Source organism: Falco punctatus (assembly GCF_963210335.1).
Source record: "Falco punctatus genome assembly, chromosome: 7".
Lineage (NCBI taxonomy): Eukaryota > Metazoa > Chordata > Aves > Falconiformes > Falconidae > Falco > Falco punctatus.
Window position 1 is genome coordinate 31,808,953 of NC_137587.1, and position 27,593 is coordinate 31,836,545.

Sequence of the window (27,593 nt, forward strand, 5' to 3'; positions counted from 1 at the left end):
CCAATGAAAACACACATTGACTACAGGATGCATTTGGCCTTTAGGATGCCTTTAAACAAAACAAGGTGTCAGCCATGTCTTGGGTCAACCTTTGCGGGGTTGCATTGCCCTAAACACAGTAAGAGCATCTGGAGTCTTACCTTTTTATGGCTTTGTAGCAAATGATGACAACTATGAAGAGGAACACTAGTGTGGCGCAGCATACTGCAATGATAATAACCAGGCCTGGCCACCAGGTCTCTTCAGTGGGACAAAATGTAGACTTGGGAGCTGTAAACAGAGTGTGGAAAAATATATGAGTTCTCCCAAATGAACAGTGTGTAATCAGATACGCTTCAGTCACCCATGCAATAGCACTATGCCAGGGCCACAGATACATGCAAAGAGGTTATTTCACATTTAGGACCCATTTTTTTCCCAAGCAACTCCTCTGTTTGGTACTAGATATTTCTTGTCACAGTCCCCAGACGACCAAGTTCTCTGTGTCTGTGTGGTCCACAACACAGTGCTCAGCGTGAAGGAGAAAGGCTGAGTTCTGCTACCTGTGAGAAACCTCTTCTTCCTCTGCATTTGCCATCTCCTGCTGCATCAGATTTAGAGAGAGTCGTTGTGCTGATAAGGGTAGACTTTCAAACCCCATTAGGGGAGCCGCAGCAGAGCCTACCAATCAGTACTGCAGCTGCTACCACTGTAACCTTGGAGCATGGAAGGGGAATTTGTTTTAAAAGAACAGGAATTTTATTATATTTATTAATTGCTTTTAGAGGACTACAGCTGACAAGCTTTTTTCCCGTTACATTGCCTTTGAATTTTAAGTCCAGTAGTTAAGAAATACTAACATTAAGAAATGTTACCTCATGAAAATATTAGCAATTATTGTTACATTTTCCTTATTCGATTTAGGGCTAGAGTTGTCTATGTAAGTACCCCTCAAAGCAAGCAATATTTTGCATCAGAAGGAATACTGGTGGCATTTAGTTAAAATATTTTCCTTCAGGGCAATATTCTTTTCCTCATGCTTTCAGAAGACACTTTTTTCTAGAAGTATGGGGAGCAACAGACAATGCCATGAGCAGTACCAGTGTACTGTAGAGGGGGAAGAGACCACTAACACCGTGTGCACAACCAAATAAACTCCATGAGAATGTGGGTCACCTTAAATGAGGTTTAGTAATGAATCTATCAATGGGACTGTCTAAATCTACATGTTCAGTTAAGTAGGGGAGAGAACAGAATACAGCAAAAGGCTTTTTTTTTTTTTTTGTCCAATTATTTCATCTGATACATCCTATATTCTGAACTTCCTGTTACACACATCACAAATAGCTGCACTAGTTAAAATAAGTCATCACACCTGCATCTCTTATTGTGATTTGACATCTCCTGTGTCTCCTGTGATTCATCAGGAAAAGACATACACATACTCTTAGGTTAAGACTCATTAGGTTAAATCCTGAAGTACACAATTACTGGGAAAATTTTTTCCATTTGCATGATCTACAGAAGAATTGCCAACATCCATGCCCACAAATCTGCAGGAAAACCTTAGAAAAAGACTAGGTAAGGAACTGTGAGAAGCAATCAAAATAATAAAGCAAGCACCTTGGTAATTTATAGGCAGTTCAGCGTTTGGTGCCACATAAGAGGTCCTATCTTTCTCACACACATCAGCCTTCAACACATGCTATCACTATGATCATACTTGTCTAGAAATACTGCCTTCAATTTATTGTACATATATTGACTGTGAAACTGGGGGGTTTTGTGGTTGTTTGATTTTTTTTTTTTAGATTTTTTGGGGGGGTGGGGGTGGTGTATCTTACAAAAGAGAAAAATAAAGCTGACAAGTGATTTGAAGAACTAGTGGGTCCTGGCTCCTCTTTTGACAATGTGTCCACTCCCAGACTATCTCAGCAACAGAATTTCTTTATTACTATGTCAGCTGCAGAAGTCAGTTTTCAGTGGGTGATGAAACTGTTGATTGTGTTGTGATAAAGCTAACATTTTTAATATTCTCTGAAAGTTTTCAATATTGTTATTTTCTAGGATTCCAGAAGTTATTCCAAAGATGATAAAATGTATACATGAAGGACAGGCAGTCTCAGGTCCAACTCTACCCTCCTGGTGCTGTCCCAGCAAACAAAAGGTCTCAGTGAAATCAAAGGGAACACATCCATCAGCAGATGCCATGTAAAATTAGATGAGATCATAAAAAATAGGACAAGTATGGCTATCCTTATCTAGTCCTTGCTCTTCCTCAAAGGCAGGATCAGCCAAACTAGTCATAAAGCAGAATGAGATGGTGAGATTGGGCTGCTCCTCAGCACAACAAATAGGACTGACAAATGACAGGGAGAGGGTACAAAGCAAGGCTTATCACATGCCTGTGCACCATTGCTCCTTGATGGTTTATCACAGTATTTTTACACGGAGAATAAACAGATACATGTGGGATTGAATAGTGAATATGACTCCTGACAGCCTACGTGTAGCTATTAATGACAGGATAATAAGAACTGCTGATGTGGAAGTGACCCCTAATCCATCTGGCTCGGTTCCCTTCCCCACCGGTCCAGACCAGGCACTCAGAAAAATGCACAAGAAATCACACTACAAGCTATCAAAACATGTTTCTTAGGGGCTGGTGGGTTTATATCACTTTAAAAATTATTTTCTATTTCTACCCCTTATTATTCCAGTGCTAGGTAGTCTTGTTTTCCTTAGAAATACCCGCTCTTTTCCCAATAAGCTCCTGGTTGCGTGCTTTTTCTGCCTGTCCCGGTACACATTCACATAGCCCTCATTACTGTGACATTTCTACGTCCTTAATGCATTTCTACTCACAATTGTCCTCTGAGGAAGAGCAGAACTGCTTTTAATCCTCTTGCACTGATGGGAAGCCCAAGCCTGGCCCACATGGATGCCTCTGTGTGCAGCTGGGAATTTCTTGAAGAGCCAGAAAGGTGCCTGGGAAACACCACGTCCTCAGAGATGTGCCTCTTAGCAAGTCCCACACTGAGCTCTTGATGTTAGGAAGGCTTTTATGTCTCTCTCCTCTTACACCGGGGCTCATAACTCTACTCCCTGGGGCAGCCCAGGGCTGGAGAGACTCCCCACCCTGTCCCAGACCCCAGCTCGTTGCCCACAGTGTAGAAAAAACAGGCTGCACCTGGGAGGGGCTAAGCCCACATGTGTCATGCCCTCAATGATCAGAAATTATCCTGGGGTGAGGACACCTGCACCCCACTCTTGCAGCTGTGCCACTTTGCGTGGAATAGCAATGCATTTCTTGGGTACTCTCTGGAGGAGTGAAGACATGAGTCCAAACCCCTCCTCTAAGGACATAGTGAAATTATTACAAAAAAGACTGAGCAGAAGATGTCCCACGTTACCTGTAACAATGACAATGTCCTAATTGTTTCATCGTCTTACAAAACCTTTGATGAAATGTAGGAAAATAGTTCTCACGATCACCTCCTTCTTTGTACCACCTCTTTCAAATTGATATAAACCCCCAGCAGGTGTATGGTTTCAGAACCAAATTCTGCCCTTTCCCTTGTCTTGTTAAGAAACAATGAGCTGTGCACTTCTGTCATTTGCAGTGGTGTATATGGGGAGTAGAGGACATCCTTGGGCACAGGGAGTCCCTTTGTCATCACCACGAGACTACCGAGCTTCAGCTGCTCACAGTGTGATAGTGTCCTGGTTTGACTCATGGGTGGCTGCTCTTCACTGGTCCCAAAATTAGCTGAATGGAGAAAGTGGTTTTCACAGTGCAAAACTCGAGGAAAATAAGCTTTTTCTCCTAAGCCCTGAAGCATCATTCTGCACGTTGAACACATTGTCGGTGGAAAGTGGTAGGAAAGTGATGATGTTTTAAAGAAGATAAGCAGGTGAGCTAAGCAATCGCAGCCTGTCATACTGACAGAAATTCTGCCCAAACAATGAAGATCTCATTCAATTAATAAAATATTAAAATAAATAATTGATGCTAAACAGCATAGGTTTAGGAAAATACATCTTGTTAAAGTAACTAGATATTTTCTGAGGAGCTTACAGGTTTGCTAAATAGATGCATTAGTGCTGGTGTGATAGCTTTAGACTTTGGTAGGACATTTCGCTTAATTCCATGTGATTCAGTGTGGCACACATCAATTGAGTTAAAAGCCAGAGAACTGGTGTGTCTGAAAATCTAACTATAAAAGGAAAGTCACTGCTGAGAGAATGTGGTTTATTAACAGTTACTCCTCCTTTCCCCCAAAACCGGGCTGATGGATAGGGGTAGAGTTTGTAAATGACGCTGGAATGTACTTCAAGTGGATGCTAAGCATATTTAGATTAGAAGTAGGGTAATTATTGTCATTATACGGTAATTATTTATTACAATAGTCTATCAGCTCTGGTAAAGTATTTCACTGAAAAATTTAGTTTAATGTAAAGTCTTGATTTTTCCTAAAAGATGTCTAAATTCAGCTAAAGAGACTGGACTCGGAATAAGAAATAAGTAAAGAAGATGCTCTGTCCCTGGGAAGGCCACATGAGCACAATGCCTTTTTTCTCTTGGCCTTACAATTTATAAAGTACAAATGTTGGTTAGGTTTACTTTTAGAGGGCAAACACCTCCTATTCCCCACAGCACCAGGCCTAAATAAACACAATGAATAAACAGACCCATTTCAGACCTGCAGTGGGTGGCTGGATCTAACTTACTGAAAACAAATTCATGGAAAAGTACTTTTAGAACAAAGGCATCTTGCAAACTATTTCAGCACCACAAAAGCCTTACACACTTGCTTTCTTTGACTAAATTTGTTTTGAAGGCTCAGCATAAAGACAGAGCTCCAGTTCTAATGTTAGCAGATCTCTGTACACACAGGGCTCTAGCCAGAAATGTGCATACCAGGAACGATTAGCTCAGCTACAGAGGGTTTCCCTCAATGTCCAGGCACAAAAATAGAGGTTGTGCCACTAGAAAAGAAGTTTCCGTAAAATTACAAAGTAGTCTCTAATTTCTTTTTAGCAAATCTCAGAGTGGGTCATGCTCAAAATTGCCCTGAGCTACCAAAACCAAAAACCCAGTAATGAAGCTGTTTTAATCTTCTGGATTAAGCATTACATAATTTTGTGTGTGTTATAAAAGTGACACATGCTTGTACTGTCTGTGACAGAATATAGAAGCAGGACTTGAAATCCTTGGATACACCCTCAGGTTATCTTTAGTGGTCACAGCTATACTTTATGAAGCTCAAATTTCAGAAATCTAGTACTCTCGTCATTTATTTTGACTAGGGTTATTACTTTCCATTGCAATATGGGTTGTAGGCTGATTGCTCTTTTCATGGGAATGCCGGGACATTAGAAACTAACACCATGAAGTCTGTCAGGACAGAGTAAGTGCTCCATCGTGGGGGTTACGCTGGGCTGAGCTGGTGCCTCTGCACAGCCCTCAGCAGCGATGTGGAAGCACAGAGCCTACATGAGGGCATGTCTTTCCACCAGCTCTTGCCCATCAGGCAGCCCAACAAAGCAAAACAAAACAAAGCAAAACAAAGCAAAACAAAATAAAGCAAAATAAAGCAAAACAAAGCAAAACAAAACAAAGCAAAACAAAACAAAGCAAAACAAAGCAAAACAAAATAAAGCAAAACAAAGCAAAACAAAATAAAGCAAAATAAAGCAAAACAAAATAAAGCAAAATAAAGCAAAACAAAACAAAATAAAGCAAAACAAAATAAAGCAAAACAAAGCAAAGCAAAACAAAGCAAAGCAAAATAAAGCAAACCAAAATAAAGCAAACCAAAACAGAACAAAATGAAACAAACCCAACCTAACCCAAACCATACACAGGGCTGAGCTGGCAAATAGCTAAGGGAGGCAGTGACCTGTGCTCCCATGTGCAGTCCCAGGGGAAGTGTCTCTGGCCAAGCTCTGAGTGTGTCAATCCACTTACAGGCTCAGTCCCAAGCAGCTGATGAGTGTGCACTGATGGGACATGGAAGGGTGACAGTGACCCCTCTCATATCTCTACAATAACAGTAACTTCATGCCTAAAAAAGGAAGGGTGTTTTCAAGACAAATCAAAAGTGATTATTGATTTTCCTCCTACTTTTATTCCAGTTCTTGCAGAAAGGTCGATTGCTGGCATAATCATCTTTATGAGACATCTGCCTGTTTTTAATATTGTACACTTGCAACAGGTTAAACCCTGCTGCCTCTGCGCCTGCAGCACTCCTCTTGCTATTGTAGGGCTGCCTGAAGCAGCCATGAACTTTTAATTAGCATGCTAGGAAGTGAGATAGGATTATATTTTGAAGGCAGGCTCATATTCTAAAGGCCTCAAGTATTTCGTCAGTCTTGGTTGAAACTTAGAAGGAATTGGAGATGTAGGCAATGTGTTTCTAGCAACCTCTCTGTATGTCACATACTTTAGAGACCTGTTGAACTGCTGGACAAGGCAGGGTTTGAGGTTCTACTCTCATCTTCACCCTTATTTGCCTTCTTATTTTGATATATTCACATAATTTTCACATTGGCATCTCCATTTGTAAGACAGAAAGAAGCCACAACCATTATCACACTGGGATGCAGGATCAGCCCCAGAAAACGCAGAAAGGTTTCCCCAGAAAACGCAGAAAGGTTTAGATGTGATTTCAGATGTGAAGTATATGAAAAGACTCCCGGGAAGCTCCATGCCCAGTTAAACAAGGAGAGGGGTTTTGATCCTGTTAGAGTTTGGATATCTTCACATCAAGGTGCCTCACCCAGCCCCCTGAGGAACAGAGGAGTTCATTGAATCCCCTGATTGATGTGACATCACTTGGGTTCTGGGAGGAGAAACCCAACAGAGGAGCAGCTACACACACAGACACGGAGGCTCAGACAGACACTTATTCTATACGCATTGTGTTGTGTAAAAAATGAGAAACAGGAGAGCCTCCATTACATACATGCCCACATCTTTTTTGAGAAAGCTGATTTCAGTGCTGAGCCTGAGGTGTCTTGCGTACTTTCACGCAAGGCCTTTCACTCCCTCCGGCAGTGTAAATTCACCCCAAAGTGAGTGCTGAATAACTCAATGGTACCTCAGAATGAAGCCTTAGTCGGCTAATATAAAAGGGCCAAGAGCTCAAGTGATGTAAACTAGTACAAGTCCACGCAGCCGTGAGACTGGTGCCAGCTGAGGACCTTGTCCCAGCACCTGCCAAATTTTGCCAAAGGTCAGGAGCTCACTCCCCAGAGCCCTGGGGGCTGGGGCTCTCCAGACTCTGGTTTCACTACAGAGAGAGATCTGTGAGTCAGTCTCAGCTCAAGCATCCCCTCTGTTTGCTGTATTTTGTCACGTAGGAACTGCTACAGATGTTTGGATAATCTGTGCGGTAGGAACACACTGTGTGTACCCAGGGCTGCTAACAGTAAGAGGCAGCCAGCGTGGAAAAAGAAAGCCTTTAGAAGAGCCCTCTAATGAAGTTTGTGGTACTGCTAGACCTTGATGCAAATATAGGTCTTCAGCTGTTATTCTAAAAGGCATTTCAGGAACAGGTAAAGGATGTGCTCCCTTTGAACCATATCTATCAACACTCTTGGGTTTGAGGGGAAAATTTCCTGGGAGGACAGGGCAGAGGAAGCTGACCAGGAGATGGGGGGCCTTGGCACCTCCCCTGGGGGCAGAAAGCCATGCATGCATGCGTGTGTGCCATGCATATATGCGTGCCATGCAGTGGCTCCTCCACTTGCCCCAGCCTCACGCTTGCCCTGACACACAGGTTGAACAACACCGTGGACCCCTGAGGAACACCACTTGTCACTGGTCTCCACTTGAACATTGAGCTGTTGACTGGAACTCTTTGAGTGCAACCATCCAGTCAATTCCTTATCCACCAAGCGGTCCACCCATTAAATCCACATCTCTCCAGTTTCTCCTGTTCCTGTCCATGGGAACTTCACCGGACTGCCACAGCTTCTCAAATATGATGTATAGTGGGTTAGCCATTTTACCCGCCAGTTCCTTCAGGACCTGCGGATATGAATGGATGCACTTTGCTCTCTCCTGGGCAGGTCCAAAAATCACCTCATCAACCTCCCTTCACAGTTGTTGTCTGCCGACAACACACCTGGCCATGCTTGAACCGCTGAAGGGGAGATGGAGGAGCACATCACACCAAATGCCAAAGGCAATTCTGGTATCAACAGAAGCCCCAGGGGCTGGGTCAGCCCCCGCTCCCTGACTAGCTGCACGTGGCCTTAGAGACAGCCTGTGAAAGCCACAGTCCTCCTCTGCACTGCCTCCAGGATGCACAGGGAATGCGGAGCAAAGGCTGTGAGCAGACTCAGGAGGGGAAGGTAAAGCCATGCCCAGATTTCAGCTAATGGTGGATCCAAGACAGGAGCAGGCTGAACAGGTCCAGCCTCAACCACGTGAGCTGGTGGTGGCACGAGGTGCTGTTGCCAGTGGCATGTACCTACAATTAAACCCTGAAGAAAGATAAACTGGATTTGGCCACAACTGCAATGGGGCAACTTCTTTGCCCTATGGTAAGCCATGGTCATAACCAAACCCACCCAGCTGCTTGCCAGAGGCATTTGGGCACAGACTGCCCCCCTCCTGGTATCCCAGTGGCAGCTACAATCTTGCCCCCTGCGAGATATGAAATGATGTAGAGGAGATACTGGGAGCAGACCACCTTAGAGGAGCAAGACAGTGTCATGTGCGCTGCCATATGCTTGCACATATTTGCCCGGAGAAATCGTAGATGCCCCATTCTTGGAAGTGTTCAAGGCTAGCTCGGATGGGGCTTTGAGCAACCTGATCTCTGCCCATGGCAGGGGGGTTGGACTAGATGAGCTTTAAATGTCCCTTCTGACCCAAATCATGCTGTGATTCAATGATGTTTAAAAGTCCAGCATGGAGGTGCTTTGGCATTGCAGCTTCTGAGTGCAATGGTTGGGACGTGGTCCCAGCTCTGATGCTGCTTTGTCCTTGCTTCTCCCTGAGAAGCAGAAACAAAGTAAGCTCCACAGGAGAGCACCAAACACTGAAGTAGTGTTGAGTGCATTAAATCCAGCAAATGCAATAAAATATGAGATTCCCAGAGCACCATGGCTTCCCAGGGCTGTTCTGCTCAAAGTGATGGACACACTGCTACCAGTTTAGAGCATTGGGTGGAAAGAGGGCGCAGGATGGGTAGCACAGAAAGCCAGATCTATTAACAGCCATCATTAACTCGAGGGACCGGGCCAATGCAGCAGGAATGTAAAGCAGGAATGGATGACAGCTCCAGTAACAGATGAAGTCCACTGGGGGCAACTTCATCTCCAGTAAATCCGAACATGATGGAAAGGATTTGGATTATCACAGTCCCCAAAGAGCAGTGACCCAGAAAGCTGCTCTGCTGGACCTGTTCCCTGAGATGCTGCCACAGAGAACAGGCAGAGGAGGAAGACTCTACCCAGCAAGGAAAGACCAAAGAACTGCTTTAGACCAGCAATACTCTATCCCACCACCCTCACCTCTGGCACATGGCTGTAACTGTACATGATGTGCAATAGACTGGCTTAAAGAAAATAAGGATCATCTAATTTTGGAGCAAATTTTTGTCTAGAAAAAAATCTATGTTGTATTTTTTCATTTTTTTATTTCCTTATAGCTCTGTGCCCTCCTCCCTGTTGCTTGTAAACTTAGGGCTATTTCCAGAGCGCCAAGAGCCAGTCAGGTAAGCAACTACTACCAGGCAATAGCGGTGTGCTCAGCAGAAAGCCTGTCCTGATTTACTGCCTCCCCAGAGTAGCTAGGTTAAATAATACTGGTGGAAATCAGCTATTCCTATAGCAGATGATACTTCTGTTTATCCACATTATGTTGCAGACAAGTTTATATCATGCAGCTGCTCTGTGCATATGTTCTTACTACACTTTTAAGGGGGATACTGCAATCACAACGCAGTGGGAACTTCTGCTATAATAAAAACATCTGTGGGATGATGCTGGAGAAACTCCCTCCTCTGCAGCTTCTACACTGTAGACGTTGTTATTCTACACTCTCGGTTCCCTCATCTCCTTAGTTTTCTCCCCCTTTCTAAAAATACTTGCCTTCTGAAACAAGAAACACGCTCAGTTTTGTGCTTAGTTTTGAAGACCAGAGTTTGCAGGAGGTGGAGGAAAGGAGCAGTTCTGCAGGAGTTTACTGAAGGTCACGGGCCATAGAGGAGTTTGTAGCTCATTGCAAAAAATAGGACTGGAGATGCTGGTAAAAAAACCTGAGCCTGGATACAGCCAGTGAAAAAGAGAGGAGCTGGGTGGGGGAGTTTTAAGTGTGGTGCTCAAGATCTAAGCTTTAGAGTTTGCATGCATTTAGGTTTGGGTTTTGCCGTGGATTTCACTAAAGCCCCATGTTGCTGTGCTGTTCTTGGTAGGTCTCATGCAGCTGCTTTTTCCCTGGCAGATTTGAGAGTCCTTTAGAAAATGAATATATCCTTAGAACCAAAATAAAAATAATAGCAGATGAAAGTATTGGTCTCCCAGGCATAAGTGAAGCACATTGTGAGGAAGCAGTTTGTGCAAAGTCACCGCAACTCAGTGAAAAAGCGAGTAAACAAAATGTCTTTTGACTCCTGGCCAGTCCTACCCTCTGGATCGTGTTGCCTCCTCCTTGGGAGTAGATGCAAACACTGGCTTTGGCTGTAACTACACTACTGGGGTGGAAGCAGCAAACTCCCTTGCTGACCTCCCGGGCAGGCGATAGATCCCTGCCCCAAGCCAGCATGCCGATGCCAAGCCCAGGAGCTCTGTGCAGCTGATACCTATGGACAGAAATGAGGTGGGATCCCATAAGGTGCCTGGGAAGTGTTGATGCTAAGCTTGTGGGATAACTTGTCTTAACATCGCACGGCTGCAGACGAAAGCTAGCATTTCAGTTCAGAGTCCTACCTGCTTATGAAAGGACAGCGATGCATACAACAGAGCAGTCAAAGGACTATCAAAAAAAGTAGGGAGGGGAAATCTGTGCTCCAAATGATTGGCAGGCTGAGCGCCAGATCTGCCAGCTTTAATTCTATTAGGCTGTTGGTGAACCTGATGGGACCTGCCAGAACTGAGGTACGACCCCACAAATAGGAGCAAAACATGGTTTCAGCCACCAAGGTCTTTTGGAGGAGAGTGGGGTTAGCAAGCACAGAGGGAGAGTCTGTTCTCTAAAGCATGATCTGGAGAAGCGGTAGCATTTAAAGGCCTTGTGGAAAAAAGGCTTTTAAGGAGATTACATCATACCTGGTTTCTGTGTTAACACTTGGCTCTGGCATTTATCTTTACAATGGATGCTCACGTCAGCCACTGCCCTCTGATCTGACTTTATCACATGCTTTTCTAACCAGCAGTCTCCCAGTGAGATGCCATTTCTCCCTCGCCATCTGATTCTCTCTCAGCAAAAATGACTGAATTGTTTCTATCCCAATTAACTCACACACTATCGGTTTATGTCCTGAGCAAATGAGAATTGAAGCCTGTGCCTTGCAAGGCAGCCTCCTCCTTGCAGCAACACGGTCATTCTGGAGAGCCTTGTGGGCACTGTCACATTTCTCCGCTCTCCGCAACCTGGATCAGCGCCAGGCTGAGCAGCACCAAGACAGTCCTAGTGACACCCCCAGGTGGTCCTAAGTGCTGCCTCCCCATCAGAGCCGGCGCTCAGGCGAACCCTGCCATACTTGGTGGTCTGCCTCCTGAGATGCGGGAGTCGTCAAGCAGATCAGTTGGTATCTGGTCTCTCCAAGATAAACAGGTTACAAGGGCCTGAAAATTTGCTGTTAAAATTAGTAGCCTGTCATTTATTTTAGAAGGTGACCTGATTTCCAGGGGTTCTGAGCACTCAGAAAGCCAGGATAGTTTAACTTGGGTGTGTAGTGATACAACGTTAAATTTAAACTTCTGAGTGTTATGGATATAGGTTTTAATCTCTCTTTACTTAGGCAGAGTGTGAGTAGAAGACCGACATTCCACTCAGGACGTTCCAGCCTCAGCTGTCCCCCTTGCTAATTGGGTACTTTTAGAAAGATTTTCACTCCCCGCCTCTGTTTCTCCTTCTCCAGGACAGAGACAGGAGTCCCAGCTTTCCAAACTGTTGCAAGGTGCAGGGACAGAAAGTGCAACATAAGGCCACATGTCAGTACCATTATTCATTTCCCAATTCTCTAAGAGGGTAAATAGGTAAATTTATAAGTACTTCATCTATATGTCTACATGAATAGCTGTAATTCCCTGACCTTCCCATCAGCTACCTATGGAAGAAAACACAGCAGCGAGGCCATGGTCTATGGCAGAACAACAGCAGCACAGCACTGACCTGGGGACAGTAACTCTCAGTTCTTTTGAACAGAGGCACCACTGAGAGGCAGAGAGATGTGCCAGCACAGTACCATCCACTTCATTGCACAAACACACAGTCTGGCTCTCCAGCAGCAAGTGACGTGCACAGAGAGCACCAGTTATTCTTCAGAAAGGAAAAATAAGTGCTGAGGATCATCTGCTTGCCCCAGCGAACTGTGGGACCTCATCGCATTATAGCAGCGACAAGAGCATCCTGGAGAAAAAGATGCCTGAACACACTGAACCTTCATGCTAAGTAAGTCTGCCTTTGCCATTTTGGCACTCTGATACCTGAAAGCATATTAGCGTATTTCCATCAGTGTTCAACAAGCACACACACATGTATACACACATACATACGCATATCTATATATGTTCCTCCCCCATTCTGCTTTGGCTGGCACAGATTTCCTAGAGAGGATCTGAAAACTAGTATAATACATAGAGGTGAGCGAACTCACAACGTGTTCTAAGAATGAATTTAATGTGCAATAGTCTGTAATCAGCCTCGGAGACCAAGTGAGCGCTGCAGCCCACTCCCTGCCAGCATGCCCCAGCTATGCCTGTCGTGTGGCTGCTTCTGCCAGGAGCCAGTCAGAGTTTGGATTGGAACTGTTGGAACGCTGTGCAGGGCTCTGGCTTCCTCGCTGCATCTCATAACAAGGCTGAAAAAAAATCAGAAGCTTCTGTTCTGGCATTTGCTGTGGTGGAGCCCCTGCCTGCTGAGATCCACAGAACTCAGTACAGGTGTGAGCAACTTCAGCATGGGCAGGAGACGGTTTGCTGCTATGAATCGAATATGTGGAGACTTCTTCAAGCTTCTTGGGAAAAGAGCTACCTTTTCTTACAGCCTTACAGCACTGAGCCCTGAGGCATTTGACAACAGTTAAAAGTAGGGACCAGAGAAAGAAGTAAATGGTCCCTTCCAAACTGGAACTTCACTGGGGACAGGAGATGCTTTTTCCCGTAGAGCTTTCCTCCTCCACCACACAGGCTCCTAGATGCAAGATAGGGAAGAAGAGAAATGAGTCTTCTGGACAACTGTGTCCCCCAGTCAAGCTGGCTTTCAGGCTGTTTCAGAGGCTGTTTTAGGGCAGAAGATGAGTTCATCACCAGCTACCAAGCATCTCTGGGGGAAAGGGTCCTACATGGGGTGGTGCAGCTGCAAAGGGCATCTCATAAAGAAATGACTGCCAAGGAGCAAAGACATGAGTAGAAAATTGTCTTCATCCTCCTTGTATCCTCTGGCCACCACCAACCTCAAATCAGCAGCAAGGAAGTGCTTAGTAAACAGCACATAGAAAGCATCTGTCCTCTCCAAAATAAGGTGGAGCAGGCCATATCTTAGGACACTTGCTGAGAGAGCTCATTCAAGATCTATCTGCATTTTCAGGTGACAAAAGCCCTTAAAAAGCTAGCCCTTGCTTTTACTGAGCCTCAGGCACCATTGGATGAAATCCATACCCCAACAGGTGCTGTGAAGCAGGTACAGCTGAGCCCATTAAGGTACTGTGGTAGCGGCACCCATACGGACACTGTAAATACATATAGTGACAGCCCTTCTAGGCTGTGAATTTCCCACACCTGCTGATGCACACTCCTTTGTCAGGGTTTTGCTGAAGCTGTATCATCATTGACAGAGGAGAAATAAGACATGACATAGCGCTATTTTGCACCACGGACTCTTGTCCAGCCCCTCCAGCTGCCTCCTTTCTTTCATTAGCATGCAGTGACGGCATGGCTATAGGTTCTGCCTCTTGCTCCTGGCATGGTAAACGCCTTATCGCCCTTTCTGTGTGGTGGTGCAGCCTCCACTTCAGTGAGTGGTAGGACAGGACATAGGTGATCAGTTCTAGAGCAATTACTGTTTACTTTTGAGCTTAAAAATAATGATAATCTTCAGTGCTTGACATTCATTTGTCTCAAATCCAAAGTTTACAGAGGTGAAAAAGTATCTCCATTTCAGATATGATAACTCTGAGAGGCTGATAGGCTGGTTGGCTCCCATGGGATCTCCCAGCAGGTTGGTGACAGAGAGACAAGCAGCACCCTGGGGTCTCTTTTCACCATTCTCCACAGGGGGGGCAAGACGCCTCCTTTGTGGGAGTCACAGTACGCTACCATCAAGTCTTCTGAAAGCGTATCCATCTTTCAGCTCTTGCAGTGAACAGGTCTTCAAAGGGGGGATGATACAGTCTGAAATTCAAACAGCTGAAATACAAAGTCTGAGCTCCTGCACTGATGACCAGTCTTTCACCGGCAAATGACTAATAAGATACCTCAGGGCTGGCAGATTCAATCCCACAGAAAGGTGACAGATTTCCTTGGTATAATGTTCTATATATAGATTGAATTAAGGTCCGGATCGGCACTTCTTCAAACTGAATGGTATTCACATGAGCGGTGCCATCAAAGTCACAGGCTATGAAATATGAGTAAAATTAAGTGCTGCTGGTATGATTAAGATATTATCTCTTCGATCCTTAGCAGCTTTTTAAAGAGCTCAGGCACCTCCAGGTCATAGCAAAGATTGGACAAGCCTCACATCTTAGAGCTGAAACTTTCTCAAAATTAGTGCCTTCAGGGAAAGCAGATACAAACTCCAGCTTCAGCTAACTGCAGACTGAATTTCCTAACACGGATTGTGGAAGACTTGGAAATACTTGGAATATTTTCCTAATGTGATAGTAGCAGCAGTTTCTAAGGCACTGGTTTGAGTCCATCTCTGAAAAATTAATGGTTTGCCTGTTGTGCATTCAGATACTGTACAGACAGAGTGACCATAATAGACATACATTTTACATTGGTAAGTACCAGATGGCTTTGAAGAGTTCACTTTACAAAGAAAGCCATAGCGCAAGTCCTCTGTCTGGAGTTTTAGGGAATAGCTGGCTGACTATGTAGCAGATACTTCTGTTAGTGTACGGAATCTATATGAACATAATCCTCCTGTTTGATATTACAGTTTATTCCTTGTATCCCTTCAATGTTTCAGTTATTGCTGGAAGTAAGGGCTACAGCTATCAGTGAAAAATGTCCCTGAGGAGACCAATTAATAACTCCCATCCCTAGTGCACTCAGGTTCCTTTTCCAAATTGTATTCAAGTTCAACTTAAGGGAAATAAAATTGATAACCCACCCAGAATAAAATGGAACTGAAGCATGAAATGCCTTCCAAGCCAGGAGTAAATTTATTTCTAATAAAAATGAAAGTACATTTATCAACTGATAAATTTTCATGCAGTGTCCATAAAATATAGAATACTTAAAATGGCAACTACACCACATTAACAGATCAAGTTGTTTCCCCATGCCAAATGCCCAACCTGAAGTCCTCAATCACCACTCAGTACATTTGTTAGAACATTTCAGAGTTTTCTGAAAGCTGAAAGACAAGGCACAGGCTACCTTGCAGTCACAAAAGCAAGCAAATTGGCTACTGGTTGCCATCTGCAGTTTCCTTAGGCTTTACACAGAACCCTGGACCTGCACAGGTAGGCGAGCTTTTGCAGAGATGCTGCTCCCCATCACTCCTTACTGAAGCCTACAACATCAGGCAGCCAGAGCTGCAGAATGATGCCCCATAAAGCTGAGGCAGAGCACCTGCAGCTTGCCAAATCAAACCGAGGGTTAAACCAAACCCTCCTATGCCGATACAATATCAGCTCCATTTAAAGGACGCTTCAAAATTATAAAATGATTAATTTCAATAACAATCAGGAATTCACAGTTTGCTATATATATATATGCGGTTATAATGTGATATGATTTACTAGTGGAAGTGTCAAATTAACTTGCATAATTATTAACGACAGTTTTTGGCAGTGGCATCAGTTATTAACCTCTGCCTGTACTACGTGAATGGACACTATGTACTCACTTTGGGATAACACCCCACACGTCCAGACTGCTGCTTCCTTGATCTGCTGCATTGACTTGAAAACTACCCGTAAGTTGCAATTACACAGGCAGTGCAACACCTTTATATCATGTTTAGCACAAAGATGATGCACAAAACCATTGCAAGAACATACAGTTCTGTGGGTCTGCTTTACCAAGGTCTGCTGTTTAGCCCTCCCTGCTAGAACAACTTAAACCAATTAAGAGTTTATTCTGACTTGTAGAGATGGGGCACAACTCTTGCTGCCACAGACAGGGGAACCTACAATTACTTCTAAATCAGCCGCCTCTGACTCATCAGTAACTTCACTGAAGATTTGTTATCTTCTTAATCAGTGAAATGGTAGGCATCTACAAATGGACTGCCATCCACACAGGGAATTGATGTCTTCAGCTTAGCCAACTCCTTTTGCTTAAAAAAAAAAAAAAAAAAAAATAATCAAGCTATTGGAGTATGTGTCTTAGAGTAGAAGGGACTGTGCTACTGCAGAATCAGTTTAATAACTGATGCTTCTTTTTTTCAAAATTAGATAATGCTTTTAATCTATAGATAACAGAACTCACACTGAGTCCTGCACTGCAAAATCTGGCCTGAGGCTCTTAACTTTTAAATACTTCAAAATCTATGAACGAGTGCATTTTCAAGAGAGTGGATTTTTCCATAATATGGATTTATGACTGCATGAAAAATTCAAAACAAATCTGCAAGGTCCCAAAGCAGAGGGAAGATCCATCACTTGCCTAAATAAAAATTAGACTTGACAAAACATTTCAGAATTTATTGTGGTGAAAAACTCTGAACTGGGAAAGCATTGGAAGCTGTGACTGACAGTCTGATCTAACTAGTGTTTTACAAAGATAGAGAGTTTACAACAGCCCAATATAAGGAGATGCTAGGTGCACCAGTAATATGAAAGTATTAGCATGAACTTTTCCAGTCTTACTTGCTTTCTGGTCACTAATCCAGCTCTTCAGACTTAATATAATACTCCAGATGTCCAAACTACTTCAAACTTTGTATTTGATCGCTGCTTAAGAGATCTCCTCACCCTAAATAATTTTCTCATTTTGACTAGAAGGTGAGGACTTGTAACTTTTATTCCTACACCATAAATAACTGTGTTAAATGCAAAAAAATATCAGGATTTTGAAGTCTTTATATCTTTAGTGATAAAATCAGAGATGCTTGCAGTTTGAGGCAGGAAATCTAATAATTGCACTTCTGATTTAGGTGGGTGAATTCTGCCTAAATCCCATCTTGGATGCTTATGATTTAGTTCACTGTGTTAACAGAGAAGGTAGTGTCTGTGATGTAAAAACAACACGATGGGGACCTGGACTAGACTCCTCATGTGCCATAATCCATGACTCCAGACTGCAAGGCTGGATTTCAGTTTAGATTTGAAAGCCTCAAAATCCTACTGCCAGCTCTTAGAGTCACAATCCTCCAGAAAAATCAAAGTGTATGTGGGAGTAGACAAGAATTCAATTTTGGTTTTGCTTTGTACATTATAAACAATGCTCTCACACAAGACTGTAAATCACAGTATGACAGCTGTGTTACCAAAACTGAAAGGGCTTCCCTGTTTCAGCATTCTGCTTGCATTTAAGAAAATCACTGTCTAGACCAGACTTGTGGTAAAACAGTATTTTCTCAGTAGCTGTCATTACCATAAATGTTTTAGTGTAGGAGATGATGTGCCCCCTGCCATTTTGCTGCTACTGTAGTTCTTTCTCATTACTGTTTGGTTTTGATAGTCACTATGTTGTATGAGGTATGGAGGAGAACATCTCCCCCATATTATGCAACAAAACCACCCCCATCTGTTTGCTGACAATTCCTTTGGGCATCAGCACTTGGGTGAAGTTAATCCAAGACTCCTCAAGTGTGCCCAGATAACTCAAAACTACTCAGAACAGGTTCTCCTGGAAGAAGGGCGGTAGGTAAAAGCTGGCCCTGCCAGCTGAGCCCTTAGGGCCAGAACTGCCCTTGCCGCAGCTATTTGGAAAGATGCAAAGCACTCACAAGACAAAAAGCCTACCCAAAGGGAAACTTCAAAGTCATTGCTCTCTGAGACACTCAACCGTATTGCAGCAGCTACACCAGACTGCCTGCAGAAAAGTCTTTGGCACCTTATATTTTAAAACATGTGGTGGCCTCCAGGAGGGTTTCACGTCAGTTTGCAATCACAACCTCCTCTCGGCTCCTGGGGGACAATCACAGACCTCTGCCAAGGACAAAAGTCCTTTTGGCATTGTGTAGGCAAGCACATCACCATCTGTACCCAGGTAGCACAAGAAGCGATGTGGCGAGCATCAGGACCATGCCCAGCTCTCCTGTTTGGATGGCCATGTGGAGACAGTGCTTGGTGTGGGGCTCAGACTCATTCACTCATCCATGCTGGGTTACCCTGACCATTCATTCTGCCACCAAGATTTAGGTCACAGAAAAGCCTAAGGAAAAAACATTTCTTATTCTTTTATGTCCCAGAGTCATACAGTTTTCATTTCTATCACAAGTTCCTGCTGTGAAAGGCTATGTTGTTAATGGTCAGCAAGCCGAACTTGCAACTTTTAGTTGCTTTAAAACCTACTCAAAGTTTAAGAAGTTCCAGACTGTTCCTGTACTTCAGATTCCTGCCTACATGCACACATAGTAACCATCTTTCCTAAAAGATCCAAATGCCCTTAGCTTTCCAACTTACACTGAACAGACCCTGGACACTTTCTGAAATTAAGCTACACATTTGTGCTTATATAGTTGCCAAAAAGTTGCACCTTCAATGCACTTGGTCATTTTTATTTTGGCATTTTTCACTAGCCCAAATAATTAGTAAATTAGACTCACTGTCTCCAAAGATACAGGAAAAGATTTCACCTTGAAAAACAAAATCGTACAATTACAGCCTGGATATTAGAGTCTTCTGCAGTGATGTCATTCACTTTGGCTTTGCATCGACATGATTGTATTTTATCTCAACTGATAGCTCAGGGTAAACTTTCACTGAGGTCAGGAGCCGTAAAGATGTCACTGCGTACCTATGTGCAAGCATCCAATGAGTCAGAGGTTGGTTCATGTATCCAGACTCAGCTGTACTATTAGAGCTTGTAATGATCTCAGATACAAGCTTTTATTTAAGTTTCCCCCTCTAAATTTGGACTGAAGCAAAGTTTGACTGGACATTTCGGTCATCCAGAGAGGGGATGGAAGTGCTGTGAACTCGCCCAATGGGAGAAACAGGTAGAGCAGAGACAGCAGATGCTGCTAACCAGAGAGTGAGGAGCTCCTGCTGAATATCTTTTCTCTTTCTTGTACCATTTGGAAGTCACATCTGAAATGTTTTTTTCCCCAAACCTCACACAGGGTAAAACTGATACTGACTGCATTGTACGCCTTGCGTTAACCCTTTCCTGATTTGAAAGCCTAGCTTCTACTTCCAAACAAAGTCCTTTCTTGTTTGCAATGCCCCTGGAGAAACCTGCATGCTCACAAAGTATTTAAGGGTTGACAACAGCAGTGTTTTAGATGTTGAAGGGTCAACATCATTTGAACTAGCCTAATCTCACGGGTCTGTGAAGTTGGGTTAGAAATGCTGCCTACACAAGCACTCCATCCACCTTGCCTTAGTCCTGGCTGAAATCCAGAGGCAAGGAGGAAAGCAGATGGGGGGAAAAAAGCAGCAGTTAATTAAAGGCCAGGTTCTGAGCATCTCTATCTCCTTCAGGTCATTACAGCCACATCTGGGGAACACACTCAGTTTCATTGAAAGTTCCTCCTTTCTTCGCTGTCAGCATCTAAGCTTTGCTGGCCTTAGGCCCCTCAGAGCCTCATGAGCTTTCCCTTCACTTCATCAGCAAGCAGTTTTCTCGGCACAGGTTAAAGAGCAGGCTGCTACTTGCATAAGGAGAGCTACTGCAGAAACATCAATATGCCAGATGGTCTGGAGGAACTGCAACTGGCTCAGCAACCAGGTCTCCTGATGGTCCCCACCACTTTGTCACTCAGTCCCCACCATCCTAGTTACTTCTAAGATGGGCCCTCTCCTTGAAGACCCTCAGTAAGGTAAAATCATAGAATCATAGTTGGAAGAGACCTTTAAGGTGTTCAAGTCCAACTGTGTACACATACGTGTGTGGTATGCATCTATATCAAACAAGACAGCAGTATCACAGTAGGCCATCAACAAACTGCACCTGCAATGAAGCTCAAGAAACTCAAAGCTGAAATGCTCCACGTGTCCCACTTTACAGAAAGAGAAAAGGCTGAACTGGCAGTATTGAGAGAACCAGCATCCACAGGGACCAGCGTGGCTGATCCTAGCCTTCATTTAGATACTGTAAAGCAGACGGATTCACTGGGGCAGACCGGGTGTCCTCTGCTTAGTGAGGAAGAGGCACATGGATATGCTGCCACGAGGGAATGTCCCATGACAGCTGCAGAGCGGATGCAGTGAAGGCAAGGATGGGGTTGGAAGGGACATTGGAAATGCCAGTGGTCTGCATGGAGTCAGAGATGTGGGAAAAAGAGATCTGGGGTCATGGCTGAAGGAGGACAAAAGCAGGCTTGTTTTCTTCCCCGTGGCCTGGAGTTCTGGTGGCAGAGGCATTCTCTGAATTCACCAGTCCGTAATTTTGTTGTCCACATTTGGAAATATATGGGCCACGTGATCTAATTCAGTTTCCCATATTCATGCTGTTGAATGAATGATATGCCTCCTCAGGGTGCACTGAAACACCCCCCCCACATTCCTGTTGTAAATACATGACTGTAAGAGTGAGGTGTCTCCTAAAGTCTGGAAAGTTGGTGTTTCTACCACTGCTCATGTATTTAGACTGGCTGCTAAGTTGTGTGGGATTCTACTGATTTTCTGTGGAGGGAATTGACTTACCATCCCTCAGAGCAAACACAACGTTTACCAGTTATTATACATGAGTTACGGAATTCACAAAATTTAACAGATTTTGTGTAAATCTCTCTGCAGGAAGCAGAGCTAAAGATTTGTTGCTGGATCAACCTGTCAATGTTGAAATGCCTAAAGAGACATGAAATGCACTGTAACTGTTCCTGAAAGTCCTCGGTTATCCTCAAGCACAATAAGAAAACCCTCAGGGAGTGATTCAGCTGCTCACAGTTACCCAGTGCCATCCAGCTACAGTTTGCAAAACATTCAAGTGGGACTCAGAGAGAGGACACAAAGAGGGTCCCTTGCTTTCCCACCGCAGCAGCTGGGGACCAGACAAGACATGTCAAGGAGCACTAGATGGCTTCATTTAGCAGATAACCAAGCTGTCAGTGTCTGTAGTAACTGGATGGACAGGAAATTTATATCCACTGGCTTTAATCATCAAACCCAAACCACAGCAGCTGTTTTAGAAGGATGTAGAGATGATCTAAACCTCCAACAACGTTCAGTTTGATTGCAAAAAGAGCTTTTAAGGATAGCACCTAGCAGGCTGCCATCTTTTGTGGCTCACAAAGCTCTGAAAGCAATACCAGCACCTTTATGAAGTGCCTCATGGTGCAGACACTGTACCTTGTAAAGGTAGAAAACTTGCAGCTCCTGGGCTGCTGCTTTTTTGCAGAGGTCTTTCCAGTACTTCATTTCAACCACTTAAAAAGTGCAAGTGCAACTCTAGCATCAACTACTTTACAATAGCTTGTCTTGTCTCTTTACTGTCCTCTCCTCTGAATGCTGTTTAAAAGTGGTGTCTATAACATCGATATTTAGCCATGAGGCTTGCTCATTCTCACAAGGATGGGGATTGCTGTACATGTGGGCTAAATCACAGTGCCTAGACAGCTGATAATAACGAAAGGATCTTTCAAGATAAGGCACTTGATTGCTACTCTGAAGCTTACTGGTGAAAGGAATGTGTAATCTTTTTTTTTTTTTTTTTTTTGCATTTGAAATGAGATAACTTGTTTAAATATTAGTCATCTGGATTTATATAGCTCATTTTTAGAACTGGGTTAGCACCTGGCAATCCAGCTTGAGTAAGCATCAGGCTATCCCAGTTGCAGGCCCATTTCATTTCTCTTTCCTCTTTTTGCAATGTGTGACAGACTTCTTTTTTTTCTGATATGATTGCTTGCCTTCCTGCTTCACAGGAGACAAATCCGCACATTCAGACCAGCTGCCTGATGGCAGCCTGGGAAGGGGAAGCAGTGCTATGCCACATTTTGTGTGGATAAAAGCAATCTCAGGGCAACAGCGTACCCCAGGTACAAGAAAACAGAATGGCAAAGCACTTTGTTTTCTGACTGTGATCTTTCCTGCTATACAAAAACCTTCATCTCTGCTTCCCAAGCTGTCTTTGTACTTCCTTTCCCAAGTGTTTCACTGTTGGTTTTTTCCTGCCTTTGCCTTAAATTTCTGCATTGTGGCACAAATACGAAGTGTGCTTTTGGCAGAAAACACCCTGCAAAATTCTGCCTGTCCTCTGCCTGGCTAAAAACTAGCAGAAGTCGTCTTTGTGTCTTTTGCACATCTGGGGATGGCACTGGTAAAGACAAACAGCCAAATGATGCTACTGAATGATTTCTTTTCCCTTGGGGGAAACGCTGAGAAGGATACTGGATATACACTGTTCCCTGGGGAGTTTATCTAAGCAGGGAGAAGAACTAATAGGCAGCCTTTTAGGGAGAGACAAATTTGCAAGAACATAGAGGTGTTAAAGAGCTTTGCTGGAATACCAAATTACTGGGACCTAAAAGTGTCTGTGCAGGGTCCAGCTCTTGTCCCTGCACCCAGCCAGCCCAGGTAGTGCCGGTAAGCTCCATCCTGCTGTGGAGAGACTGCCCCTCTGAGGACCACCGGCACAGCTATCGCTTTCCAGAAAGGACCTGTGCATCAGGGATCCCAGGAATACCGATGTGTAAGGAAGCTGGCAGAGCTAGCCAGCAGGAACTGCAGGCACCAGGTGTGCCAGCCATGGGGATGCACGGCTGGAAAGTAGGAGGGAGCTTGGATGGGCTGGATAAGGCTGGGGAGCACCAATTTGTGTGAAGAGAAAGGGATGAGTCTTAGCCTGTAAGCACATTAGGGGGAAAACTGCTCACTTGCCGTTAACTCCTGACATGCCTGACTTTTGCTACAGTTGTAAGCAGTTTAAAACCAGTAAGCCTGATTATTAACTGCTATGGTAAACCAGTAAAGCTCCAGTGCCTTGAAGACAGCCAAATCTGCAGGATGGTCTAGACAGAGTGTTAGAATTTTTGCCTGCTTGTAAATTAATTTGCCTTGGAATACCCAGACCTCCAAGCTGTACACCTGGTGAAACAGGAGGCTGTGTAACTCAGGGGGAAGCACAGCGCTATGTCTCCGTAGGAAAGCATTTCCCAGGGCTAGGGCATCAGGGAACCATTTAAAGCTAAGGAATCACATATAATGCAATGAAAGGAGGGAATTTCTCTGGCTTTCCTCCAAAAGCCAAGCATTATTCATTGATCAGAAAGCAGATCTCCATCTCTACAGAGAACATTTTTTCCTCCATTTGCTAAGTGGAAGATGACAAATGAACTAGCTGTGCCCTCTCCCACATTCTTTCTCCTTCCATCTGTCCAGGCATCCCTGTTGCTTCGCCCTCCCTCAGCACACCACAACCGTACCAGCGGCTACTTACTTGGCACCACTAGCAGCCTCGGGGGCGGTGGAGGTGGAGGAGGTGGTGGTAATGGTGGTGGTGGCCTGCACTGGCATATTTCCTGGCAGCTCTCTGTGACTTTCTCTGCTACAGGCTTGGAGCATGACTTCTGGGGCTCACCCTGAGTGATCTGTGAAGAAACAAGTTATTGCATGAGCAGTAGAAACAGTGAAAACTGATTTTCCATGAATGTGTTTCTAGGACTTGAGTACCCAAGCGGCACCTCTGACCGGTAGTGAGAACTAAGCTCATGTTCTTAAGTCTACTACAAGGAGGGCTCTTCCCTACATGGTCCCGTTTTTTGGGGGTTTTGGAGTTTTCTTTTTTGTTTTTTTACTTAACATAATTTCCTGAAGACCTCTTTCTCTCTGTCAGATTTGGTTGAAATTGGCCAGCTGATTTCTGAGTTATTATGGGGTAAGAAGGCAGCAGTAGTGGCAGACAATACCATTGCATAAGTCTTCTTTCCTTACAAAAGCCATCTAGCAGCATGCATTATTCACAGGGTCATTGCTGCAAGCTGAAGAGAGCTAACAAAAATGACAAGACAGTTAGAGTCAGGATTATGTTCATTTTCCTTATGGCAGAACTGAAAGCCAAAGGAAAGCTCTCCTCAGCTTTGCTGGACTTGCTTTGATGTTTAGAGAGCATTTCACAGAGCGTTTCACTTCCCACCAAAAGGAGAGAGAGCCCACAATTTACTCATCTGTGGACCACAGCAATGACACGGTCAAAATGGAAATGCCACAAACTGTGACTTGTAGCCTCCGTAACATGCAGTGTTGGCTAGTAATAAAGCTGAAGATGAGGCATTGCAGAAACCAGCTGTAGGCATCGCTTGGCCATGGACACCAATTTAGCCAGTATAATATATTCAATACAATATATATAATACAAAATATTCAATAGCTTGATCTAGTCATGACAAGGACCATTTATTAGCAGCATATTTTTCTTACCATATTCACATGACTAGGGATTTAAGTAATATTCAGTAAAATTCCTAATCTAATGCTACAAAATGGAGTAAGTCCCTAATGAAAATGAAATTTGCTGAACATCGCAGGAGCTTCTGAGAGGTATTAATTTCAGAGGTCTCCAAGCCAGCTCTTTTTGAATGGAATGATACCCAGATGGAAAATACTGGATACAATTTTAAGGAGGCAAAGTCTAAAAGATGAATAAGCATGTTATCTAACAAGCACTTTGAATGCAGGATTAGGAGACCACCTGGGACAGACTTGTGTCTTGCTGAAGCTAAGGACAGTTATGCCAGGATTCAACTGTTGCAGTTTGGTCTTGATTGGGTTATTGTCCTAATAGTTTTGACTTAACATCATTTTCTTTAGCTTTTTTCCATGACGTGTTGGTCGTTACAAAGAAGATGCCCCATGCCACGCTTTCTGACCTGTTTTAGGCAGGACTCTTCTGCCTCCCTGCTGATCCCCAGGGCCACCCAGGGTTGCAGTCTTCTCCCTCCTCTCTTCTGCCCAAGCTTTGCTTCCCTTCCCCTGTCAGGTCCAGGCACACAGTCTGTCTCCTCTCCCCTTTCAATCCAAGCCCACAGCCCACATCGCAGTCAGCAAACCTCTCCTACCCCCGGCAGCTGGGCACCAAGGGTGCTTGCTGCCTCTTGGCTGCAGGAAAGCTGCACACAATCTTTTCCTCTATTCCTGGCCAAAAAGAGAGACGAGGCTAATTAAAACAGCATCACTGCACAAGGAATGTGTTCACATGCGTAGGAGGTTTCTAAATGCAGAAAGATGCATTACTCTGGCCTCGGGGAAATGGAGGTAGGGCTTTGTTGATTAAATAGTGTAGAGAGGGAGGAAAGAACAGAAGAGGTTACACGTAGCTGAGTTGGAAGGATTGCTCAGCACAGCACAAGTCAGAAGGCTCAGTTCTTTAAACAGCTTGTCAAAATCTATTACCAAACATAGGGAAGAACAAATTCAGCGCAAGTGCTTTCCAGCATTCCCCTCCACCATCAGGTAACAGTAAGCGGATGGTTAAAGACCATCCCAGACAGCTTCCAGGAACTTAACACAAACTCTCTGAATGCTCTAATGAATCAAAGTGGTCCAGCTTCATAATCCCTCATGGCTGGTAATAAATCTGTCTGCTAAACAGGCTGATTTCTTTTTAAAGTAAGTGATTGCAGGCAGCTGAAGATCCTCCATACTGCTTCAGCTCTTCCAGTGCTGTTGACATGCTGGGTTGGGGTGTTAGGGATTCTCCCAAGAGCAGTCCCCTAGGAAGCGTGCCTGCTCCATGCGGTGGCAGTGGCACACCCGGGGTACCTCCTAGTTGTACCGTTGTGACAGCGTTTACTGTGCTGATAGAGGAGGCAGGGTAACATCCCTCTGCTGGTCCTGGAAGCTGATTAGGAAAGCAACTCTTTACTCCTAGTTACAATTACTGTCCCCTACCTAGTTCCCCAGTTGCTGAATCCTACAGCTCGCTACAGTCTCGCAGGAACTAGTGCAATGGCAGAGTAAAAAGACAGGGAAGAGTAACATTGCGCAGACTTGGAGCCAGCTTCACTTGCAGCCCAGAAGCAGCTTTGTGTATGTAAGTCTGAAGACAGCGCTGGTATGAAAAAGCTACTTTGACTTACTGCTCTAACTTAACATCAACCAGAACCAAAGGCTTGCTCTGTCTTTTTTTAGAGCTATTGACTGCTTTTAAATCCCTAGAGGCTCTCCTACCTTAGGCTGGTAATAGAATGTCCTCAGAAACCAGTGGTTATTTTTCTCAATTACTTTGCAGACAAAATTAACCCTATACATGCCCAGCCACTCCTTGCTCCTGTGTGTTTTTAAAATATTATTTCAGGTGGGGGGTGGGGTGGGGGGGTGAGGAGGAGTTGCTCTGTCTCTCAATACCTTAGTCTGTACCTTTATAGAAAATCCCCATGATCACTTTTAAACATTTGTGAAAGAACTGACATTTAAAAGCATAGGCTTCATCACCTATTTGTTTCCCTTCTCTTGTCACTCAGTAAAATGTCTGGTTGTTAGAAGATACCTGCAGGAACACAGATGTTACCGTACTGAGGGTTTGTCTTAGAGGGTTAGTTTAAAATAACAAAGATGTTGTAAGTTGGCTGAAATCTGGCAAGAAAGGGAAAGGCTTGAATCGAGGTTGAGGGCCTCGAGGAGGAGAGAAATAGACAAAGATGATTAACTAACAGTAGCAAGATAGAATTAAGAAAAAAAGAAAAGACATTTGGCTCCTTTTCAAGAAAAAAAATCCCACTGTTGATGTCTATTAGCCGCCTCATGAAAGGAATGAAGGCTGTTACTTGTGTCTTCTAAAGGCAAGCAGAACAAATCACTAGAAAATATGCTTTAGGGAACAATCTTGCTCTGGCAGAGGATGATGAAATAAATTACTCCATGTTTCTTTCTTACTGTCTGCAATTCAAGGTAAGCTGCCTTTACAGGAGATGGCAGCAGAAAAAAGGCATGCTGAAAGAGCCTAATCTTTCTCTGACCATGTCTGCTAATTCAAGTCCAGCCTCAGACTTTACTGCATGTTTGTTCTGCCCTACACTACCATGGCCCCAGAATGGCTTTGGAAGCACTTTGCAGGTAATGACTAATCAGACACCCCCAGGCTGCCAGGCAGTTTGTAGCACAGAGGTGGCCTTGGCAAGGGGTCATCTCCAGAGGTGAACCACACAGGGCTTGCTC

General features: G+C 44.2%; 1 protein-coding gene across 5 annotated transcripts in view; it reads right to left on the reverse strand.

Moving 5' to 3' along the window:
* The window catches only part of PRIMA1 (proline rich membrane anchor 1), a 68,230-nt gene that overhangs the window by 37,024 nt on the left and 3,613 nt on the right, over window positions 1-27,593 (reverse strand). For all 5 annotated transcript variants that reach the window (XR_013929595.1, XM_080396277.1, XM_080396280.1 and 2 more), the window contains exons 2-3: window positions 23,878-24,028; window positions 141-270 (exon numbers count right to left, since the gene is read on the reverse strand). Coding sequence is in view for 4 of the 5 variants with exons in the window: in XM_080396277.1 (XP_080252403.1) it covers window positions 141-270; window positions 23,878-24,028 (281 nt within the window). In the remaining variant the exon portion in view is untranslated. The remainder of the gene's footprint in view (window positions 1-140; window positions 271-23,877; window positions 24,029-27,593) is intronic.